This window comes from Monopterus albus, unplaced genomic scaffold (assembly GCF_001952655.1).
Source record: "Monopterus albus unplaced genomic scaffold, M_albus_1.0 scaffold328.1, whole genome shotgun sequence".
NCBI lineage: Eukaryota > Metazoa > Chordata > Actinopteri > Synbranchiformes > Synbranchidae > Monopterus > Monopterus albus.
Window position 1 is genome coordinate 52,898 of NW_018128208.1, and position 19,371 is coordinate 72,268.

Consider the following 19,371-nt stretch of genomic DNA (forward strand, 5'->3'; position numbering starts at 1 on the left):
ATAAGACTAAAGTTAGAACATAGTGCATTTGTGTGTGCATGTCCACCTGGCATTACTAACAATATTGGGACCAAAACCTGTTTGCACGCTCACATTGTGAGGACTTGGCCTTCCTCATGGGGACCAGATGCTGGTCGCCACAAGGAAAGTCACTGAATATTAGGGTGATGACTTGATTTAAGATTAGGGGAAGGGTTAGGGTTAAAGTTAGGGTAACAGGCTAATGAATACATTACATCACTGAATGTCCTCACAATTATAATATGACATGACTGTGTACAAGTAGGTGAGATGTGATACCTGATCAGTCAGGTAGAGTAAGTTGGAGTTATGTTGTGGAAACAGCAAAGTACTGGCTTCACTCCACTCCTGAATGTCCCCAAACCAAACCAATATATGTGCGTCTAAATCTAGTTCCAACCACTCACCCATATTTACTTTTTGGCATGTGTTTCTGTGTACGTGTTAGTGCTCACTCTGCCTGGCAGTTGGTATATGTTTAAACCCTGCATATGTGCAACAGAATTAGTTAGGTAATCGCTCCAGCTGGGATGAATTAGGGAGCTGTTCATATAGAGTCCAGTAAAACCACACAGCAGCCTACCTGGAATATTGTTCTAATGATTTCATCAGTTACACCTCAGAAAGCAAAACCATAACTCCAACAACTGTTGCAACTGTTTTGGACATTTTGCTCTGTCTATATGTGCACTATACATCACATCTGGGCCCATGGTGCTGTCCAAAATGACAGATTTTTGAGTATTTGAGTATGCATGAATTCTGCTCGTGTCACATTCTGAAAGAATGAAATGGCAGCTTAAAGAAATGAGAAATGAAAGGGGGGAGAGAAATCAGGGAGAGTGAGAGGAGGAATTTTGGAAAAGAAACACGGGAAGAACAACAGGAAGGGAAAGTTGAGGGACCAGGCGTAACATGAAGACAGCAGCGATGGATAAATCAGCCGGCCGCAGTGACATTACAGCCCTCTAGCCTGGTAACAGTCTGCCACACTCTTCCGCAAAAACACCATTCATTTAAGGTCTAGGAAAAAAGAAAAGCATTAATGGGAGAGAACCAAAGTGAGGGATGTAGATGTGGAATAAAATAATGATGCAGAGAAGCACAAAAACAGATATTGTTATTAAGGTGGAACAAGAGAGTGGGTCAGAAAAATATGGAAGAGAGGGAAACTGATGTATCTAGAGAACGAAATGGGAAAACAGAAAAAAGCTGTTTCATAAACATAAAGGACAAAGTTCAAGGAATGCAAAGAGGAAGGAGGAAGGGGAAAGGGTTTGAAGCAAACAGATAAAAAAGAGAGGCAGTGAGAGAAACACAACAAAAGCAGGAGCTAGAAAAGGACATCAGAGGTCAGGGGTTTGTATCAGTGAGTTCAGACAAACTTGGGGCAGACCAGCAGTGACACTTGCCAGCCGCACGCCAGGGGCATGCTACTGTCTGCTTGGCAGGTCAGGTCACATCTAATATGTATAACAGGCCATGCTGCATGTATGCACACGGGGAAAATATGCACAAACCCTGCTGCTGAACTCCTAACCTTCATCTCACAGCATCCCTGCCCCATTCATCACACAGCTCTCCTTTATCTCCCAAGAAGATTTGATTAGTCCAGAGTCACACCCGGAAGAAAAGGAAAGAACAAGTACAGTGAGGCAGGGACAGTCAGAGATAAAAGCAGGAACTGGTGAATGTAATCGTAACAGTGTCAGCTTTTCTGACTAAGTGGAATGAGTTGACATCAGGGTGAGTGGCACACTGACGCAGATGACACATAAGGATACTAAATTAAGCCTGGGATGTCCAGGGAGAAGAGAGAGGTTGTAATATATATGTCAGCGGGATGTACTGTAAGCTGGCCCCTGCTCACAACCCCTTTCTCTCTTTTCCTCTGTATTTCTCTGCCTCCCACAAGCTGAGACATGCCCTGTTGTGTGCTGACTGGACCTTTGAACCTAACAGTCACCTGGGTGGTTTTGTTGGTGAGGAAAGTACAGAAGAGAGGTGGTATTGCTGCCCTTAATCTCCTTTACAATCCTCCACAGTTTATGGGAGAGGCTGTCCAGCACAGTGTCTAATCTGTAATTGTCCTCCGCCTCGTTGCCTCAGGTTAAATAGCCCTGGGTGGGGCCGCAACAGTTTAATGGATAGCTAGCAACAATCCCACGCTTGGTGGTGGCTAATTTCCCCAGGTCTGCCCTTTGAACCACGCATTGCATGAACAACACACATTTATACAATCACACAAGCATAAAAATATACACACCTTCACACCTGTGACCTTCTAATTTCTTTTCAGACAGTGTGGTAAGATTAGCAGCCATTACAACATCATTATGTGTTCGCTCAGCCATAAACACCACTGTTATCTTGTTGTGAACGGCCTAATCGATTCTCTGTTCCTTAGAGCGATAAGATAAGTAGATAGAGGAGAGAGATATGTGAGAGCGCGAGTTCTTGGCTAAGCAGCACACAGGACTCTAGATGCACATACTTTTAAAGGCAGTTCAGGTTGTATTGTCTCTTTCTGAACAGGTTTTATTCCATTGCTCTGACCTCAACCTCTTCGAGTCAAGAGGGCAGTTAACTTGCTGGTGTGTAATCACCAGCTCAGTTATTAACAGTTATTAACAGTGCAGGTGTGACCCCTGTCTGTGGTCGTGTTCCCGCACTGAGTATAGTCATGGAGGGAGATAAGGAGATGACTTGTTTTAAGTTAGCTGGAAGGGGGTGACTTGCTTAGCACAGTTAGGTTTATCTGAAGGACCGCTGTTGTGGCAGCTGTGGCGTTTTGGGCAGAATTAATTCTGCTTCAATAATCCACATTAAATGAATTAAGCAGGTGATGGTGTGAATGCGGGAAATGATGAGATCTGCATTGTGACAGAGAACACATAACATAACATAACACCGCACTTTGGGACAGCTCAAAAGACACTTCTGCATAAAGGTGCAAATAATCCTCTCACTGGAAGAACCCAAGGATTTGTAGGTGGCAACAGAGGTTCTAAAGTACACATAGTTGAGGATATCTTTATTAAAAAGGCAGATTAGGTGAGCAGAGATAGATTACTGGTAGCATGGCAGTATCACTGCGTGCACAGCTAAACTTTCTTTTAATGTTTTCAACAGGTCATTATCATCCAGTACCGAATCTGTTTCTTCACCCAAAACTCTAATGAAACCAGACTGGTTGCATTTTCTGCACACTATGGCTGTCAAACAAGGAATTGTGCTGCACACACAAGTTCTACAGTAAATCCAGTTATGTGGCAGACACCTTTGGAAAATGTAATACTAGCTTTTGAACACTGTTAACTTCAGTGATATTTTTATTTGCAACATATTTTGTACACACACGAACACATACGCGCACACACGTGAAAGGATAAAAGCATAAGAGTAAAGTAATTATTTTTGATGTCAATAAAATTGTGACATACCAAAAATCCTATATACAGGCAAAGGTTTTCTCTTTCCTTTAACATTATATGTCAGTCTCTCCAAAAGAAAGACAAGCTGTCATTTCTTTTGTCCGCATTCCTATTGACTGCATGTCTACGTTACATTCTTCCAGAAGAGTGCTGTTATCCCGCAGAAGTCCAAAGTCACCAAGCAGTAACTGCTGTAGGGCAACACTTTTGAACATTGATTGATTCAAATGTAAACAAAAAGGCTTTTCCGCCACCAAAGTTCAAACCCTGATATCAAACTAAACTGGTAGGTGTCCATATACAAGGATCAACATTAGATAGCAACTATCTGAGTTATGCTTTCATCAGTGTAAAGAGTATGAGAATAGGCCTATACCTTCTATTACTATTGGAAAAAACATCAGGCACCCACAGGTAAAACTCTGACCATCACTGTAATTTACATAGGCAAAGTTATAGAAGGTTGCTGAATACTTTAATACACAGGGTCCAGTGATTTGAAGAGGAAGACAGTGGAGACCTTGAGGGTAAGACGCTCAACATAAATGAACAGAGAACAAACAAAGTAGCATTGTTTCTACAGCCTGGAGTAACAAGGACATGTTGTGCACAAACATAAATTCAAAGCACCTACAGTAAATCTAAAAGAATAGAAAAGTGCTCCACAACCTGCTTTCACAGGTTTGTGTCTTGAAGTTTAGATTGGTACTCTCATTTTTTGTGCCCCCTTTCCTTCATCTACCACTTCTTTTCTTTTTTCACCACCATATCTGTCCTCCAATCATCTTTCTCCCTCAGATTCACCATGTTCCCTGCTAACCTCCTGCTCCTCATGATCCTATTGCTACCTCAAGCCTCCTCTGGTCGTCAGGGTGGAGACACCAGCAAGATCGACCATGGTAGGGTATCTCCGATGCTTTCCTCCTTGTCGCACCCATCAGACGGTTCCCTCCTAGAGCCCAACTTGGCTCAGACCATCCAGAGTCTTCTCCTGAACCGACTAGGCCTGCAGTCACAGCCTGACCCTCGGCCTGGAGTCCCAGTGCCCCGGTACATTCTGGATCTTTACCGTTTCCACCAGCAACAGTACCACCTAGTGGAGGACCCTTCATTTAGCTTCCCTAGCCAGCACATCCAGCAAGCCAACACCGTACGGAGCTTTCACCACAATGGTAAGTTCACTGCTACATCAGGATTTCATGCTGTCAGTGTATTTTATTGGGTGTAAAATTGCAGTTAGAATAATGTAATTGTTTGTTTGGTCTTTGAAATTTTGTTTCAGGAAAGCTGTTAATGCATTCTGCTGACTTTTTATCAGCCATAGATCAAGTGTAAAGATTCTATTTATGACAGCAGCAGATGTGTGTTGTGACTCACCATTCAACAACCTGAATGCTAAATCAGATCCATCTCTAAGACAACATGTGTGGGAGAGCACACTTAGCTATATTTCACATTGAAGAGAATCTTGTCTGGACTCTGCACTGCAGCTCTGATCATGGCCGGATTAACCTGTAAGAGGGCCCCGGGGCACACACACACCTACAGCCACTTGTACAAGCATCCTGTCAACTCCAAGTTCCCATTAAGTCCAGTGCAACCAGTTCTACTGTGGAGTAATACTTACTTCTTGTTAGTTTGTTCTAATTTGATTAACCAACTTTATTAGGAACAGGCGTTATGTGGGGATATTACAGACTAAAATGATAAAACTTAAAACTAGATTTTAACACAGGGCTCCTAAAGCCAGTTGTAAATCAGTGAATGCATCCTAGGGGCTTTGTACAAATGAAGGTTTGAACTGGTTCTGTTTACTGGAGGAACATAACAGCTTCTAGCAAAGGTTTGGAAAGTTGGAATTTACAGTACAGTGTCAACATCAACTAGCCCCATAGCGTTCTACTTTGGTAACTTAAGTTCGCTTCTGATTTAGCAATTTTCCTGCTCTAAAAAGATCTTCAGTCAAATAAAGCCTAAATCCACTTTTACACCCCTTTTTTTCCTCTCCCTTTTTGTTTCTCTTCCTCTCAGAGCCCCTTGGAGGCAGAGGTATAGCAGAGGATCATAAGAGGGTTCACATCTCCTTTGATATCTCCTCCATCCCTCATGATGAGAGAGTGCTCTCTGCTGAACTTCGGCTCCTCCGCAGTGACGGAGCCTCCCTAGGCCCTGAGCCCCACAGACTAAACCTATACCTCTCTGAGCACCATGAGGACCCTGAGCCCACCCTGCTGGAGACAAAGTTACTCACCACTGGCCTTCAAAGCCATAAAGCAGCTGCCTTCTGGGAGGCTTTTAGCCTAAGTGCAGAACTCCTCCATAAAGCCCTGGCTGGGAGTGGCAGCCTGGGTTTCCTCCTGGAGGTCAGGCTTGAGAACAACACCTCCTCGCTCCCTAACCAGAGTCTCTACTTTGTTGCTAGTGAGGAGGAAGCCAAGAAAAACAAAGAGGGACACCTAAGGGTATGCAGGTCCTTGGGGCAGGACGAGCACAGCTGGGCCCAAGAGAGACCCCTCTTGGTGACTTACAGTCACGATGGTCGTGGAGAACCTTTAGTCAAACATAGCAGGAGGATCCCAAGCATTGGTCAGAGGATGAGAGGGAAAAAAGGGACAAAAGATAGGGGCGGGAACAGCAGCAAGGGCCACATCAGAAATCAAATCTGGGGGAGAGACAAAAAAAAAACTGGGTATTCAGTGCAGGGCTGGGGGGCTGACAAAGGTGGGGTCAGTTGGAGCGAACGCGGAAGGGTGAAAAGGAATGGAGGTCGTGCTGCAAAACTGAAGCGGCTTTCCCGTAACAGATGCCGCCGTCATCCTCTATATGTAGATTTCAATGACGTGGGCTGGCACAAGTGGATCATTGCACCCAGTGGCTATGACGCCTTCTTCTGCCTGGGAGAGTGTCGCTTTCCTTTGGCCGACCACATGAACTCCTCTAGCCACGCCATGGTGCAAACTCTGGTAAACTCTGTGAATGGAGCAGTGCCCCGGGCTTGCTGTGTCCCCAGCTCCCTGAGCCCCATCGCCCTGCTCTACCTGGACCCTCAAGACCGAGTGGTACTGAAGAATTACCAGGACATGGTGGTGGAAGGCTGTGGATGCCGGTAGAGGGCTCGAGAACTCACCTAGTGAAAGCCAGACATGGACAAAGGGGCATCGAGGGAATAGGAGAAAAACAGAAGCATGAAAAGGCAGATAGCGGGAAGAAAAGACTATAGAAGCCAGCTAACTGCAAGCATACAGAAAGACTGTAGAGACAAATACAGTGTGAGAACGAGAAGTGAAAAGGAGGGAGAAAAGGGAAACCATAACTGCAGCTTAATTATCATTATCAGGAGCAACAAAACTTTCAGATATAGAAAGAGAAGCAAAAGAGACAGAAAAAGAAACAGACATAATCTATCACAACTCGATATATGACAATATAATAAGGCATAAGACAATGGCCAAGCAGAAATTTGGTCAACACAATTAAACTGCCAGGAACTACTTTTCACTTTTTCCCATTTAACGATGATGCAGCTGTTTACACCATCAAGTTACTAGCTACTGTTTTTTCTCTTGAGAAAGAGACGCTTAAACATCAGAAGGTGTCTATTCAATCTTCACGTTTGCCACTCATCTCATTGTCACATGACTGTCTGACAGGCACATGTGATTAAGCTGTTGTAAACACTCAGAGTAGGCAGTCTGGACATGCATTTCAAGCTCTTGAGAAGAGCTGATATGATTCTGTAACTTCCTGATGGACTTAATGAGAATCAAGAGCATTAGCACTGCGACGATGGCACCAGCATGGCATCTAAACTTTGTGTGACAAGTTTGTTTCTACAGTATTGGAACCAAGAAGTAGGATGCCTCTGTTTTTATGAGCGTTAATATAATAATAAGTCTAGCCCTTACAAGCACCCCTACATCACAAGCTATTTAAAACCACAACAATAATGCTGAGGAACTATTATGCTATTGTTTGAATGTACCACTATCACTATTATTTAAAAGAAAGAGAGAGACTTTTTGTACATTTATTTTGTAGACGTGAAGAAAATCCAAGTGATGGTTGTCTTGTGAGTAAACATAATTCCACTGAATGGCAATTCTAACTTAAAAGACACATTATGTATTTAAATATCACTAACATGGTGTATTTAATCTTGAAAATATTTAAGATTCCTGCAGTCAATGAAATATACAGCAAACTGAAACCTGCTGTTCACATGAAATAAGTTATAGTCGCTTTACATTCATGCAGATGTTCAGTGAAATAACGGTCTGTGTTACTTCAGCGTCCCACCTTGTCATTGCACGCATGACCGCAGTAAATGGTGTTGCCTTTAAAAAGTTAAACTAACAAGTTAACTGAAAGCTCGATGTCCAGCAGCTATTGAAGTGTATAACAACAGGTGGCTTTGCTAGATGTGTCTGCATGTGTCAAAAAACGGAAGATGGTAATAAAACTGGGACTTCAGTGCCTTTCAAACGGGGGCTTTTAAAGTGTTCTTTGCTGAGCTTAGTAGTTGTTTTTCAGTGTTGTATTTTTCTCAGCAAATGGAAACATCAGCTTGTAATGTGTTCAACAATATACCTCTAATAAACAAAGTAGGCAGCACGACTGTCCTGTGGCTTTTTCTTTGGATTGACAATTTTTTCCTTTTTGCAGTGTTTGCTTTTTTGCTTTCTCGGGGGCCTAAGTGCATGAAAAAAGCCTTACATTCTGTATATACATGCTTCCACAGCCTATAGTGGTTTATTGCCATGTTTGGGAAGAAAAAGCAGAAGTCCCATAGCGAGCACAGCGCTAAACAGATGTGTGTATATGATACTGTAGCTAAGGAAGAGGCTTCAAATTCTCACAGTGAATCTGCAGCGGGTTTTGAAAGTGAGGCGTACAATCAAAGGCAAATGTCTTCTCCACATTGCACACCGCACAACACCAGGGAACCACTGTATCACCTCACACTACCTCCCATGAACAGCACACAGTGATGCCAGATATCACAAATAGAGTGAGACCAGCTTCCAAGTGAGAGAAGCCCACAACCTGTAGAGGGAAGGAACATGTGATCTGGTTTTCAACTGGTATTGGAACTTGGATTCATCAGCGCATCCTGGGAATACCTGAGTCTTTTCTTGGGATTTTCTGAGCTTCTTTCCATAAATAAAAGCTTGATTTTAAACACAGAATTCCAAGTAATTACTTAAAGTTTTGTTTATTCCTTTGTTACCATATTCATTAGAGTGTTTTGTTTTTGTTCATGTTTTGACTAGAGCGGCCATTTGTCTTAAAAGTACACTTTAAAGAAGAAAGCCTATTCCACAGAGGTGACCAGATTTACAGGTACACTGGAAGAATTTTTTTTTACGTTATGGGGTGGCACAGTGGTGCAATGATTAGCACTGCTGACACACAGCAAGAAGGTTTTGCATTTGAACCTCACAGCCAACTGGAGCCTTTCTGTGCCTTTCCTCAGGTAATTCAACTTCCTACCACAGTCCAGAAACATGCAGGTGGGGTTGACTCTAACAGTAACACCCACCTGATGCAAACTCAATGATATTACCATAATAACAGCATTTCAAAGTTGGACTATGTCTGTAATAGCTATGTGGTAATCTTAATGAACTTTCCAGAAGACATTTTTGTTTCAGTGCATATAACAGTCTTCAGTGTGCAAACAGACTCATCAGTATCAGTATCTCGATTCCCAGTATTCCAGCCTTATATACAGTACATACATTTTGTTGCTGGCTCTGGAGAATGCTGATATGCCATTGGATGTGCATTAGAAAGGTCAGTGTAGTTCAAAATAACTGAACTTTGAACACAAATCCTGAAAAAAAATTGGGCACATCACTATGCCCAGGCCACCACTCTTGCCATAAAAAACAATGGTGTTGCTCTGCACAATGTTACACAGGCGTTTTTAATGTGAGACGACCCCTGGCTGTCCTGCTGGAGGAACCTGCTCAGAACTATACAGCTGCATTTCAGCTTTATTTGTCTGCATATTTTGCCTCTCATCAACAGGCAGTAGTAGACTGGTGGTGTGTGTGTGGCCTTGTTTTTCTATACTCATGCAGCTCAAAATCCATGAGTTACTATCTTCGCAGGGGCCAGAGGCTGGTCCCCATGACATACTCAAATTTTACTAAAATGATCGGGTGTGAGGACATTTTGGCCGGTCCTCATTTTCTGAAACAGCTTTTTGAGGGTTAAGACTTGGTTTTAGGTTTAGGTTTAGGTTAGGCTTAGGTGAAGGGTTATGGTTAGCCATTTAGTTCTGACCAAAACCTGTTTGCACACTCACAATGTATGGACTTGGCCTTCCTCATGGGGACCAGACGATGATCCTCATCATGTAACCATGAATTTTATGGTAACGACATGGTTTAAGGTAAGGGTAAGTTTGATATTAGGATATGGTTTAGGTTAGGCAAGTAGTTGTTATGGTTAAGGTTAAGGTTAGAGCAAGTCTCCAGGAAATGAATATACTGTAAGTCAATGTAAAGTCCCCATGAGGAGTGAAAACAAACGTGTGTAAAAAAGAGGTAAAGATGTGCACATAAGATGAGATAGGATCTCATATTCACAGATGATGTATGCCTCTCCAGAGGTTTGGATTAGTGTCAGTACCTTTCATCTCATGGCCTGTAACATGTCATGGTTCACTTACTGGCTGAGTGAAAACCTCTGGCCTTTTCCCTCCATGAACCCTGCTCATTCCCTCACCTTCCCAGATGCTCATTTTTAAGTGTTATCTCACACAGTGAAGTGAGTGGGGTGGCCTTTTAGTTTATGCATTATTATGTGCTACTGATTAAATAATAAAAAATTCAATGATATGTGTGTGTGTGTGTTGGGGCACGAGGTTGTTCAAAGCATGTACAGCATAACTGTCTGACTCATGTTTCCTGGCTTGTTTTGTGATATTATTCTTGACTAAAATGAAAAAAATGTAAAAATTGGACAGAGCAGACATCATGAAACCATAATATCCTTTTAATGTCTTCACTGCCAGAATCCTGCTGGTGTGACAGTCATTACAAACTCGTGCTGTGCAGCCAAGCTTTGTTCAAATCCACAGAAGCTTATTTCAGATCCTAGTGGTGATCCCAGAGTTTCCAAAGAGAACTGGGTAGAAAACGATGCTCAAGACATCTATACCATTTCTATTTTTGATAGAATGGTGCAGCCCTGAAAAACATGGAATATAGAGTTATAATATTTAAGCAGTATAAATATCTCCAGAAGCCTATATCAGATTTCCTTGTTTTGTTTTGGGGTGTTGTACATTAGAACAGAGACACACCTTGATTTCTGCCTTCATCACGACTGTTTACTGTCTTTTTCACATAACATGTTTTCTGTCTCCTACCTCTCACAGGTGCTCTGGTTGTGAATTCTTAAGAGTGATGTTGTGGAGCACAAGACAGGATATAACCACAATTATCATTTCTAGTGTGTAGCCTTTTTGCTCTGTGGCATTGAACTGTTTAGTGCCAACTGCAGTCTAGAAATATTCAGGCTTAATGTGTGATTTAGCTCTTCTCATGGATGAAATGCACTGACAACACAAAGATAAAAATCTGTCATCTGTGGGAGCAGCAGGGCTGAAAAAAATTTTACTCGTCCCAAGCAAAACCACTGGATGGCCTACTTTCCTGTCAACCTGCTTCCTACTTGCGCATACTCTGCCCTTGCACTCATTGCACAAGCCAAGAGTCTCTCACAAACAGAGACTGTTGTTACAAGCCAGGCCCCGCTGGAAGAGCCCAGACTTCTAAGGCTAGTTATCAGCTATGAGCTAGGGCTAAAGCAGTTTAGCCATCAACCAGAGGTTCCCAACTACGGTTCAGGGCTGCAGGTCAGGGTGGGTAATACAGCATTCAAGAAAGGTACAACTAAAAAGTAAAATCTGCTGCAAGAAGTAAAATCAGAATTAACATTGGTGTGGCTTTTGAACAGTGACGACAACTGAAAAGTGATGCCATGGTGGCCGAATTTCAGTTGGTCAGGTAATTGTCAGTTTTGTTTTGTTTGTGGACATTTGTTATTTACCTGAACTCTATAAGTTGTAGTCAGTCAGTGTGCGTTGTGTTTTGGAGGAGTGGCTTTGGAGAGAAGTTGGAACAAAAGGGTGGGAATTTTGTTTGGCTACTTTCAAAATCCAGCTTCCTCTCGCGGTTTTTTTCCAGGATCACCAACCCTACATTTAAACTTCCAATCAAATCATTAAAATTCTTTTATTCACCAGAAATAGCACTGTGAACATGATCTACAGTGATTTGATTTTTCTCTTCTATGTCGTTGCAATTTTAAAATGTGTCAGCGAATGCTTCTGTTGAACTTTGGAGCATTCCCCAGTTTTTTTATAACATATACCCACCAGTAACAACTGTTCAGCATCAGCCATGTCACTTGTGGATGGCAGGTGTGGTGTGGGAATTGCGTCGTGTTTCGCCGCACTGCAGTCTGAGTGTAGAATTTATGAGGACTGGCCTGCCACTCTTTTACCGCCCACTGACAGAACTGAGATGAGCTACAGACGGAGGCAGCACTGTTCGTCCCTGGTGTCACCTGCAGACTGACAGCTTGTTCCCTACCTGCCTGGTCCACGGAAACCACAATACACCCACCTCCTTGTTGGACTGCACTGATAAACAGAAGCCAGGGTGACAGTGATATACCACCCGCAGAAAGACCAGGGCAATCATCAGAAACAAGTTTCAATCACGCTAACCCCCTAAGTGCACTAAATTGCAGTAGATACATTTAGTGTGTCACACAGTAAAATGATAGTGTCTCAGATCACTGTAGCAGATGTGGATGTATCTAACAGTTGTCCCGCTGCTGCTGCTGGGTTGGTGGTTTCACTGAAAAATAAAACAGATAGCGAGGGTTTAGGGTTTTGCCTCTGAGCTTCAAAGACAGACTCATGCTGAAAATGAACATGTAAAATTTAACCTCTGGGTCGCAGAGTGAGGCAGGTGCAGCACATCAAGACGCTGGGCGGGCAAGCCGGAGGCAGCGTGACACGAGCCAGGACAGTGACCCCTGAAGCCAGGGAGAGTAGCGTTGTCTGTTTGTCTTTCTCTCTTTTTCCAACTCTGTGTGCATGTGTGTTTAATATAGCAGTCCAGAGGTTGCATAAGGACCAGCTGTTGTCCCACATTTATCCCCTGTACGTTATATCTGACTGAAAATGTATGCAAGCACCAGATAACATTTTAATCTAAAGGGATTCTAGTTTAAACAGTGAATAAATCAACAGCAGTCTGTACAGTATATCCCATATGCACATCCATTCTTCTGTCACCTGTCCATCTTCATATTATCTCCATTTTCCCTCCTCCTATTCCCCTACAGGATGAAAAATGATGTTTTTACAGGTGTTTCACAATGCTGCGTCCTTGCTTGAATGGAAATCACATTAATTCCTCCATTTCTGCTATTCCTACCTTCTCTCACTTCCTCTGGTTTTCTTTTATCGGCACTTGAGGTATTGTATTCAAGGAAAAGATACCATTGTTTCCTCATTGTCCTTAATCATTCAGAACACAAGACCCAGACCAGCAAGGTAACAGTGGCATAAACATATCCATCGCTGATGCTTGCCTGTTGAAGAGCCAACAGACAAGAAACAGAAAGGAAGGGACAGATGACTGAAACAGAAACTGTCACACAGCCTGTGAGAGAAAAATAAGGAGGAATCAAGTGATGAAGGAAGAGAGAGATGGCAAGGGGAAAAAGAGAGGAGCTGGTGGACAGCTGTTGCTCTGTTTACTTTGAGGACGTCGCTCTTCTCCAGATGTTTAGCAACACACACAGAAAAGGGGATAGAGAAAAGGCCAGGGGTGAAGAAGCAGCAGAGTGATGTGAGCACTTGGAGCCGTGGTGGTGATTGCCAGATTGGACTCATCATGGTGTACGTGTTCAGCAACCAGGAGTCAGAGGTAGGAATCCCCTGTCATGAGACGGCACAGGAAACAACCAGGCTCAACAACAGGAATCCACTTAGTCCCTTAAATCACCTCAAAAATTAAAACTAAATAAATTGAAGAATAAAGGGGAAGTCAAAATGTGGTTATAAGCTGTCAACATAATTAACAACTCATGTCATCATGCAGAGAAAACGATTCATTGCTTTATTTGTTCTCACTCTTCCAAGCATACCTCTAATCTTAGGCTAGATTTCCAGGTTTTGTGACCTGGGGGATTTTTCTGGCAGTGACCTCTTTGTTTCTTATTCAGTGTGTCAGAGGGAAGAGGCTTAAACCACAGGATTTGCAGTTAAATTCTGTGGAGTAAGATTAATCTCTGTGTAAGTATATCCGTTGAATCGGAGGGAGCTGTCAATGTATTTCAGTGTAGCCACAGTCTGACACCAGCTTTCCTTCCTACAGGCCAACAAGAGGAAGGAAGGCAGAAAAAGTAAAACAGAAAATCAAGGAAGAGAGTGACAAGAGAAGGAAAGGAGTTAAACCCAAAAGTAGGGTCTAAAATGTATTAATTTCACTAATATGTGAGGTCAAAGTAATCCTCATTCCTCCTGTGTGAGCTCTACATAAACACTAGTGCAACACACTTTTATTGTAACAGAGTTTACATGACAGACAAAATTTGTGGACCAGTAAGGTGTTAATTTATTTTTTTTTAAAAGAAAGTCATTGAACTTGATTAATACTATGGGCAGCATCATGCAAGATATTTTTTTTGTTATACTTCTTCTCAGTTCCAGGCTCTTTTCTTGCCATTGCTCATGTGTCTGAGTTTGAAAACAGGGCCGATAACAGGCCCATGAATAACTTGGCACCATCACCAAGCATCAGCAGCACATGATGCTCCTGAGATGCGTTATCACAGGCTTTCCAACCTCCCTCCAAAAACGTAAACAGAGGTGAAAAAAACTGAGACAGGGAGGGGATGGGGGGCTGGCATAAAGATTAGATTAGCACTTTAAAACATCTGTGAACTCGTCCGGCCCAAGCTACCGCTCCCCCACAGATTTGGGCCTGATCTCACATTTTTTTTCGTCCGCCTCCTCAACCCTTCTCTTCAGCTCTCCCTCCTCCACCCTCATCCTTCTCTTTCAGATATGTCTGTTCAGTTTGTTCTCTCATAAGCCTTTTAGTTTTAGGGTAAGGCTGCTTTTTTATTTTTATTTTTTATTGTTATCAACAAATCCCTTGAGAAACCAATGAAGAATGAATTTATCTGACCGTAAACCATAGCGGTCATTGATTCGCTCATGCCTCTGTACCACTGGAGTGCAGTCTGTTGAACTGTAGCCTGCCATCACTGATATAAATGGAGTGGGCAAAATAATAAGAGAAATAATAGACCGGTTTAATACAATATAATTCAGCAGCAGCACAAAGTATAGGCTCCAAAAAGAATATATTTGAATCAACACCTCTCTAAAACATTTCAACAAAAATTGTACACTTCAGCTATAATGAAAGGAAAATATATGGCAGAACTTTTAGCTTGATGTACCTACTGTACTGCCAACTCAGTGTATTTCTCTACAAAAATTCAGCGACTGCATTTTACATTTGTGAAGAGTTACTTTGTGTCAGGCAGTCCTCAGACTATTTGATTTGATTTGATTTATTTATTCTTTCAAACATGTAACAACAGTCAGTATGTAATCACAGGTAATACCAGACATATCCACAAAAATATTTTCAATTTGCTTATACCTAGTACATGCTTGAACGGAGTAGGAAGAAGTTAGACTTATCTAGTCCTACCCCATGACATCATCTTATCATCATTGGTTTGCAAGCAGTATTACTACATGGATACATATTCTACATCCACACTCCCATCTGATTAATCATTAAGCCTGTTCTTGCCCATATCTTGATTGACACATACCTTTATATCTGTGTTTAAACTCATCAATTTTCTTACTGTTTTTTATGTCCATACTTAAATTATTCCATAGTCAACAAAAATTGTCAGCAGTGACTGGTTTGAAGACATCCTGTATGTTTACCTAGTGACAAGGCTGGCTGCAGCAGGGACAAATGCCACTCCTGGCTTTAGTTGACCATGGTGAATTCTTCACAGTGTGCCACCATGTGACCCTGGCAACTAGAAAAACCAGGGAGTTAACACCAGCTTCAAAGTTACACATTGGTGTGTGAATGTTTATGATCTCCTGTAAAGTGCTTTGGCCAGTGTAACACACTGTGAAATATGTGCTATATAAATACAGTCCATTTACATTATCAAGTTTAAGAATTAAGCAGTGTTTACGTTATTAGTTAACTAAGCCCTGTTGTTCTGACCATATCATATTGCTGAGCATATTCTATTTTAGTTACCAGCATGAAGAGTATAGTGCGTGTTGTTCAAAGGATCAAATGTGGAGAATAGCTGCTGTGGAGTTGTGACTTACTGGCTCCCATTTATATGAAAGTAACCATAGGTCATGTTGGATGTCTGGGTTGGCAAAGTGACTTTGACACTGGAATCTGCAGTTTCCTAACAAAAATCTCTGCTGGTTTCTTTTGCCTACACCCAAACTAACCTAACGATAGATGTGACAGATGACAAAAGGTCAAATAAGTGATTTATGTAAGAGTCACTTGTAATAGTTAAGGAAGTTATTGACAGATGATGTTGTCCTGGCAAAAGGAGCAACACGTCAGACAAGGCTGGTCTGCTTCAGAAGGCAATGACAAAGGTATTTCAAAGTTTAAGCTGCGCTAGCTTTGCTAGTAGGTCTCTATTATTACTGCTATTGTGACTAACTGACACTAATAAACTATGATGGACATGTTTATTGTTGTGAAAAAAATGTCAGCAGTTTTAAACATCTTGAATTCAGTCCCACGCATTAAATAGAGTTTAATGATCAACTCATAATAAGAAACATGTCATATGCCAGGTCATATCTGTGCTGCAGTATCAACAGTCCCACCCTCCCAGAGAGCTGTTTCTAAGCCTTGATAGCGTGTTACATTAAACACCCTCCTCTAAACCAGCTATCCCTGCAAATGAAAATAAAGAACGGCAGGCCTCCCAAATCTGTTTACATCATCATTAAGCACCTATAGGAAGAAAGCATTGGCCTGGTTTGGAGGAAAACAGTTTACTCCTTTACTTTCTCCTTTAGCCATGAGCTAGTTTCCAGCAGCCCTAGCTGTGACTCCAAAAGGAGGAAGGGAGGGAACAGCATGAAACAGAGCGATGGAGAGACTGATATACAGTTTGCCCTCTAATCTCCACTGGTGGGCAAATGGAGACTCAATTACTCTGTCTGAAAATGAAGAAATGAGCTGAAACTCTCAAGGGACCACAGGAATGCAAACCTAAAACCTCAAAGTTGGACTCAATATATTGCTAGATGAACTGCACAAAAACTCAAGTGAGCTTTGCTTGCACAGCCCACAAACTCTCTAAAATGTAAACTGTTCCTCCAAATCCCTTTTGGGATAGCTATGTGTGGTAGAAGAAAAAAAAAATCCACAGTTGAATTTCAAAATATTTGCATTAAAGATCACTCACCATTTCAAAGATGCACCGTAGGTCGTAACACAATGTGGGCCGGTAACTGATGATGTGATTTTAAAAGGAAGAATCAAATTAAACTTTGTGGCTATCTGCTTTGTGAAATGCATTGTTAGCATGTCTGGAAAACTATGGAATATTACATTATTCAAAAAGGTGCGTTTGGAAACTTAGCATTGATGAATACATATTAATTCAACACAAGAAATTGGCAAATATTCAGTTTTTAAGCTATTAGTGATTTTTTTTTTTTTTTTTTTTTTGCATTGACAACAATTAATCAGTTATAAAACTGCAGCTGATTAATTGATCCGGCTTGAAATGCAAGGTGGAACTTATGAAATACTTCAAGTATGTGACTCCAAACTTGGTGTAGTTTGTATTGACAAAGACAGCAGCTGACAAAACTGATTTTCTAGGAATGAGAAGCATATCTTTTCTGAGCTCGGTCTGAAATCAAGGATCTATCGTTTTAAAAATTACTAAGAATTTAAATTTTAATGGTCATTGTAAACAGCTTATGTCATCTTTGTCAGATCATAAAAACTTTGTTTGCAAAGCAGCAATAACTAAAGGTGGCAGGGCTAAGAAAGAATGAGTTTCCAGGTCAGACTGCCTTGTTGTGACTGGTCGCTCTAAAAATAACATTGTTGTTGAAACTATATTTTTTATGGCTCCCCTCATTTCTTTAACAGTTGTATTTCCCCTCCCTTTCTCTGGCTGCACTAAAACTAAAACCTTACTTTAATTCAAAACCCAGCTCTTACAGACAATTTCACCATCAACCAGATGTCCATTCGAGATCAGTGGTTTACTGGAAGCATGTTCCCTTTTTAAATAAAAACAAGCTGCCGCACAGTCCCTGAGTCAAGATCAGGCGTGTGTGTGCCTGTATGAAAGGGTGTGTATGTGTGTGTGTATATGAATGTGTGTGCAACTGTGTGTCAATGCTATACCTCACATTTGGCAGACTGACAACAGCTTTTAGGAAGGAAGAGGCGAGAAGCCAGCCAAGAGGCCATGAAGCATTTCCATCAACAGAGCCTGTTGCAATAACAATGAGCACTATAACAGGTGTCCAAAGCTTGTTTTGAAGATGCCTGGCAATGGAACTGAGTGAAAATCTTTACAAAATTCTTACTTAATAGGAAATTTATTATAGGCTGTATTTTATTGGGAGAGAGAGCGATATTCTCACTGTGATTAGGTTACAACATACAAAAATCAAAAATATGTCATAGAAACATGCCTCACACACTTTAAATTCATTTGTTTTAGGAAGGTTTTCAAATACCAAAGGCAGGGAGGGTCGACTCCAGTAAATCACAGACAGGAGGAGGTGTGAGTACATCCGTTATACAGATATATGAAGTAAAATAGAAGGCAAGATAGCAAAAATATTAGCAAAGCAAGCAAACGCACTAAATCAGACAAAAACACTGTCTGGCCAGTGTGTGGCTACAAAATGCTGCAGTTTGTATTTACATTCATGAAAATTGGTCAACTACGGGCTATTAAAATGATAGTAAGAGAGGATTAACTGTTTGAAACAACCACAGTCCCACAAACTGTGCAACAGCTGCTAGGCAGGATGAATCATCTCTCTATAAATTGAACAAATAACACTTTACTGAATTATTTTATTCTTCTTGTTTGTTATTATTTTTTCTTTTTCTTTGTTTTTTGGAAGTGTACAGGTGTCTGCTGTTGCTTTTCCACTGATTGCATGAGGTGTCCTTACAGCTTACTTCTGTCATGCTGTAAATTCCCTGTAGAGGGTCACACGATGAAAAGCACTGGCAGCTTTGTGAGTTTATTGTGTGTAAAATTCTCCTATGACCAGAATGTGGTTTTTATGCCTTTTTGCCACTGCCGTATTTCCTTGAATTTATTTTGGGGACACCATACATTTCACTCACTTTTCAAAATGTACTTTTCACTGAGCCATTCATTCCAACATAAACACTGTAATAATGTCAGCAGTGATCAAGTCTGGACCAACAGTGAACATCTCAGGTTCTTGCCTAGCCACAAGTGAGCAAACCATACTTTCTTCTGCCCAGTTGCCCTTCCGCCTCTCCCTCTGTCTCCTCATCCCTCTCCCAGTCTTGTTTTGGCCAAAGTAGCAGCATAGGTCTGGTTGGAGCCAGAATGAGAAAACCAAAACTGAAGCCTCAAGAGCATCTGTTCTTCCTTGTAAAACACACAAACATACACAGATATGGACACAAATAAACACAAGTCTGAGAACAACCTTGAGCTGTCAGTTCTTGAATTATGCAACAGGCTTTTTATATATATATTACTGTTAAAGACACTTTGTACCAAAGCAAGTACAAGTGCAGGATATTAGATTACTCCCAGTGACTTGATCAAAGTCTGAGTGTGTGGG

At 41.6% G+C, this 19,371-nt stretch overlaps 1 protein-coding gene across 1 annotated transcript in view; it reads left to right on the forward strand.

The window, feature by feature from the left end:
• Window positions 1-8,060, forward strand: part of bmp16 (bone morphogenetic protein 16) — a 9,749-nt gene extending 1,689 nt beyond the window's left edge. The window contains exons 3-4 of the mRNA XM_020624470.1: window positions 4,254-4,627; window positions 5,487-8,060. Of these exons, the coding sequence (XP_020480126.1) occupies window positions 4,254-4,627; window positions 5,487-6,565 (1,453 nt within the window). The 3' untranslated portion in view covers window positions 6,566-8,060. The remainder of the gene's footprint in view (window positions 1-4,253; window positions 4,628-5,486) is intronic.
• The last annotated feature ends 11,311 nt before the right edge of the window (window positions 8,061-19,371 follow it).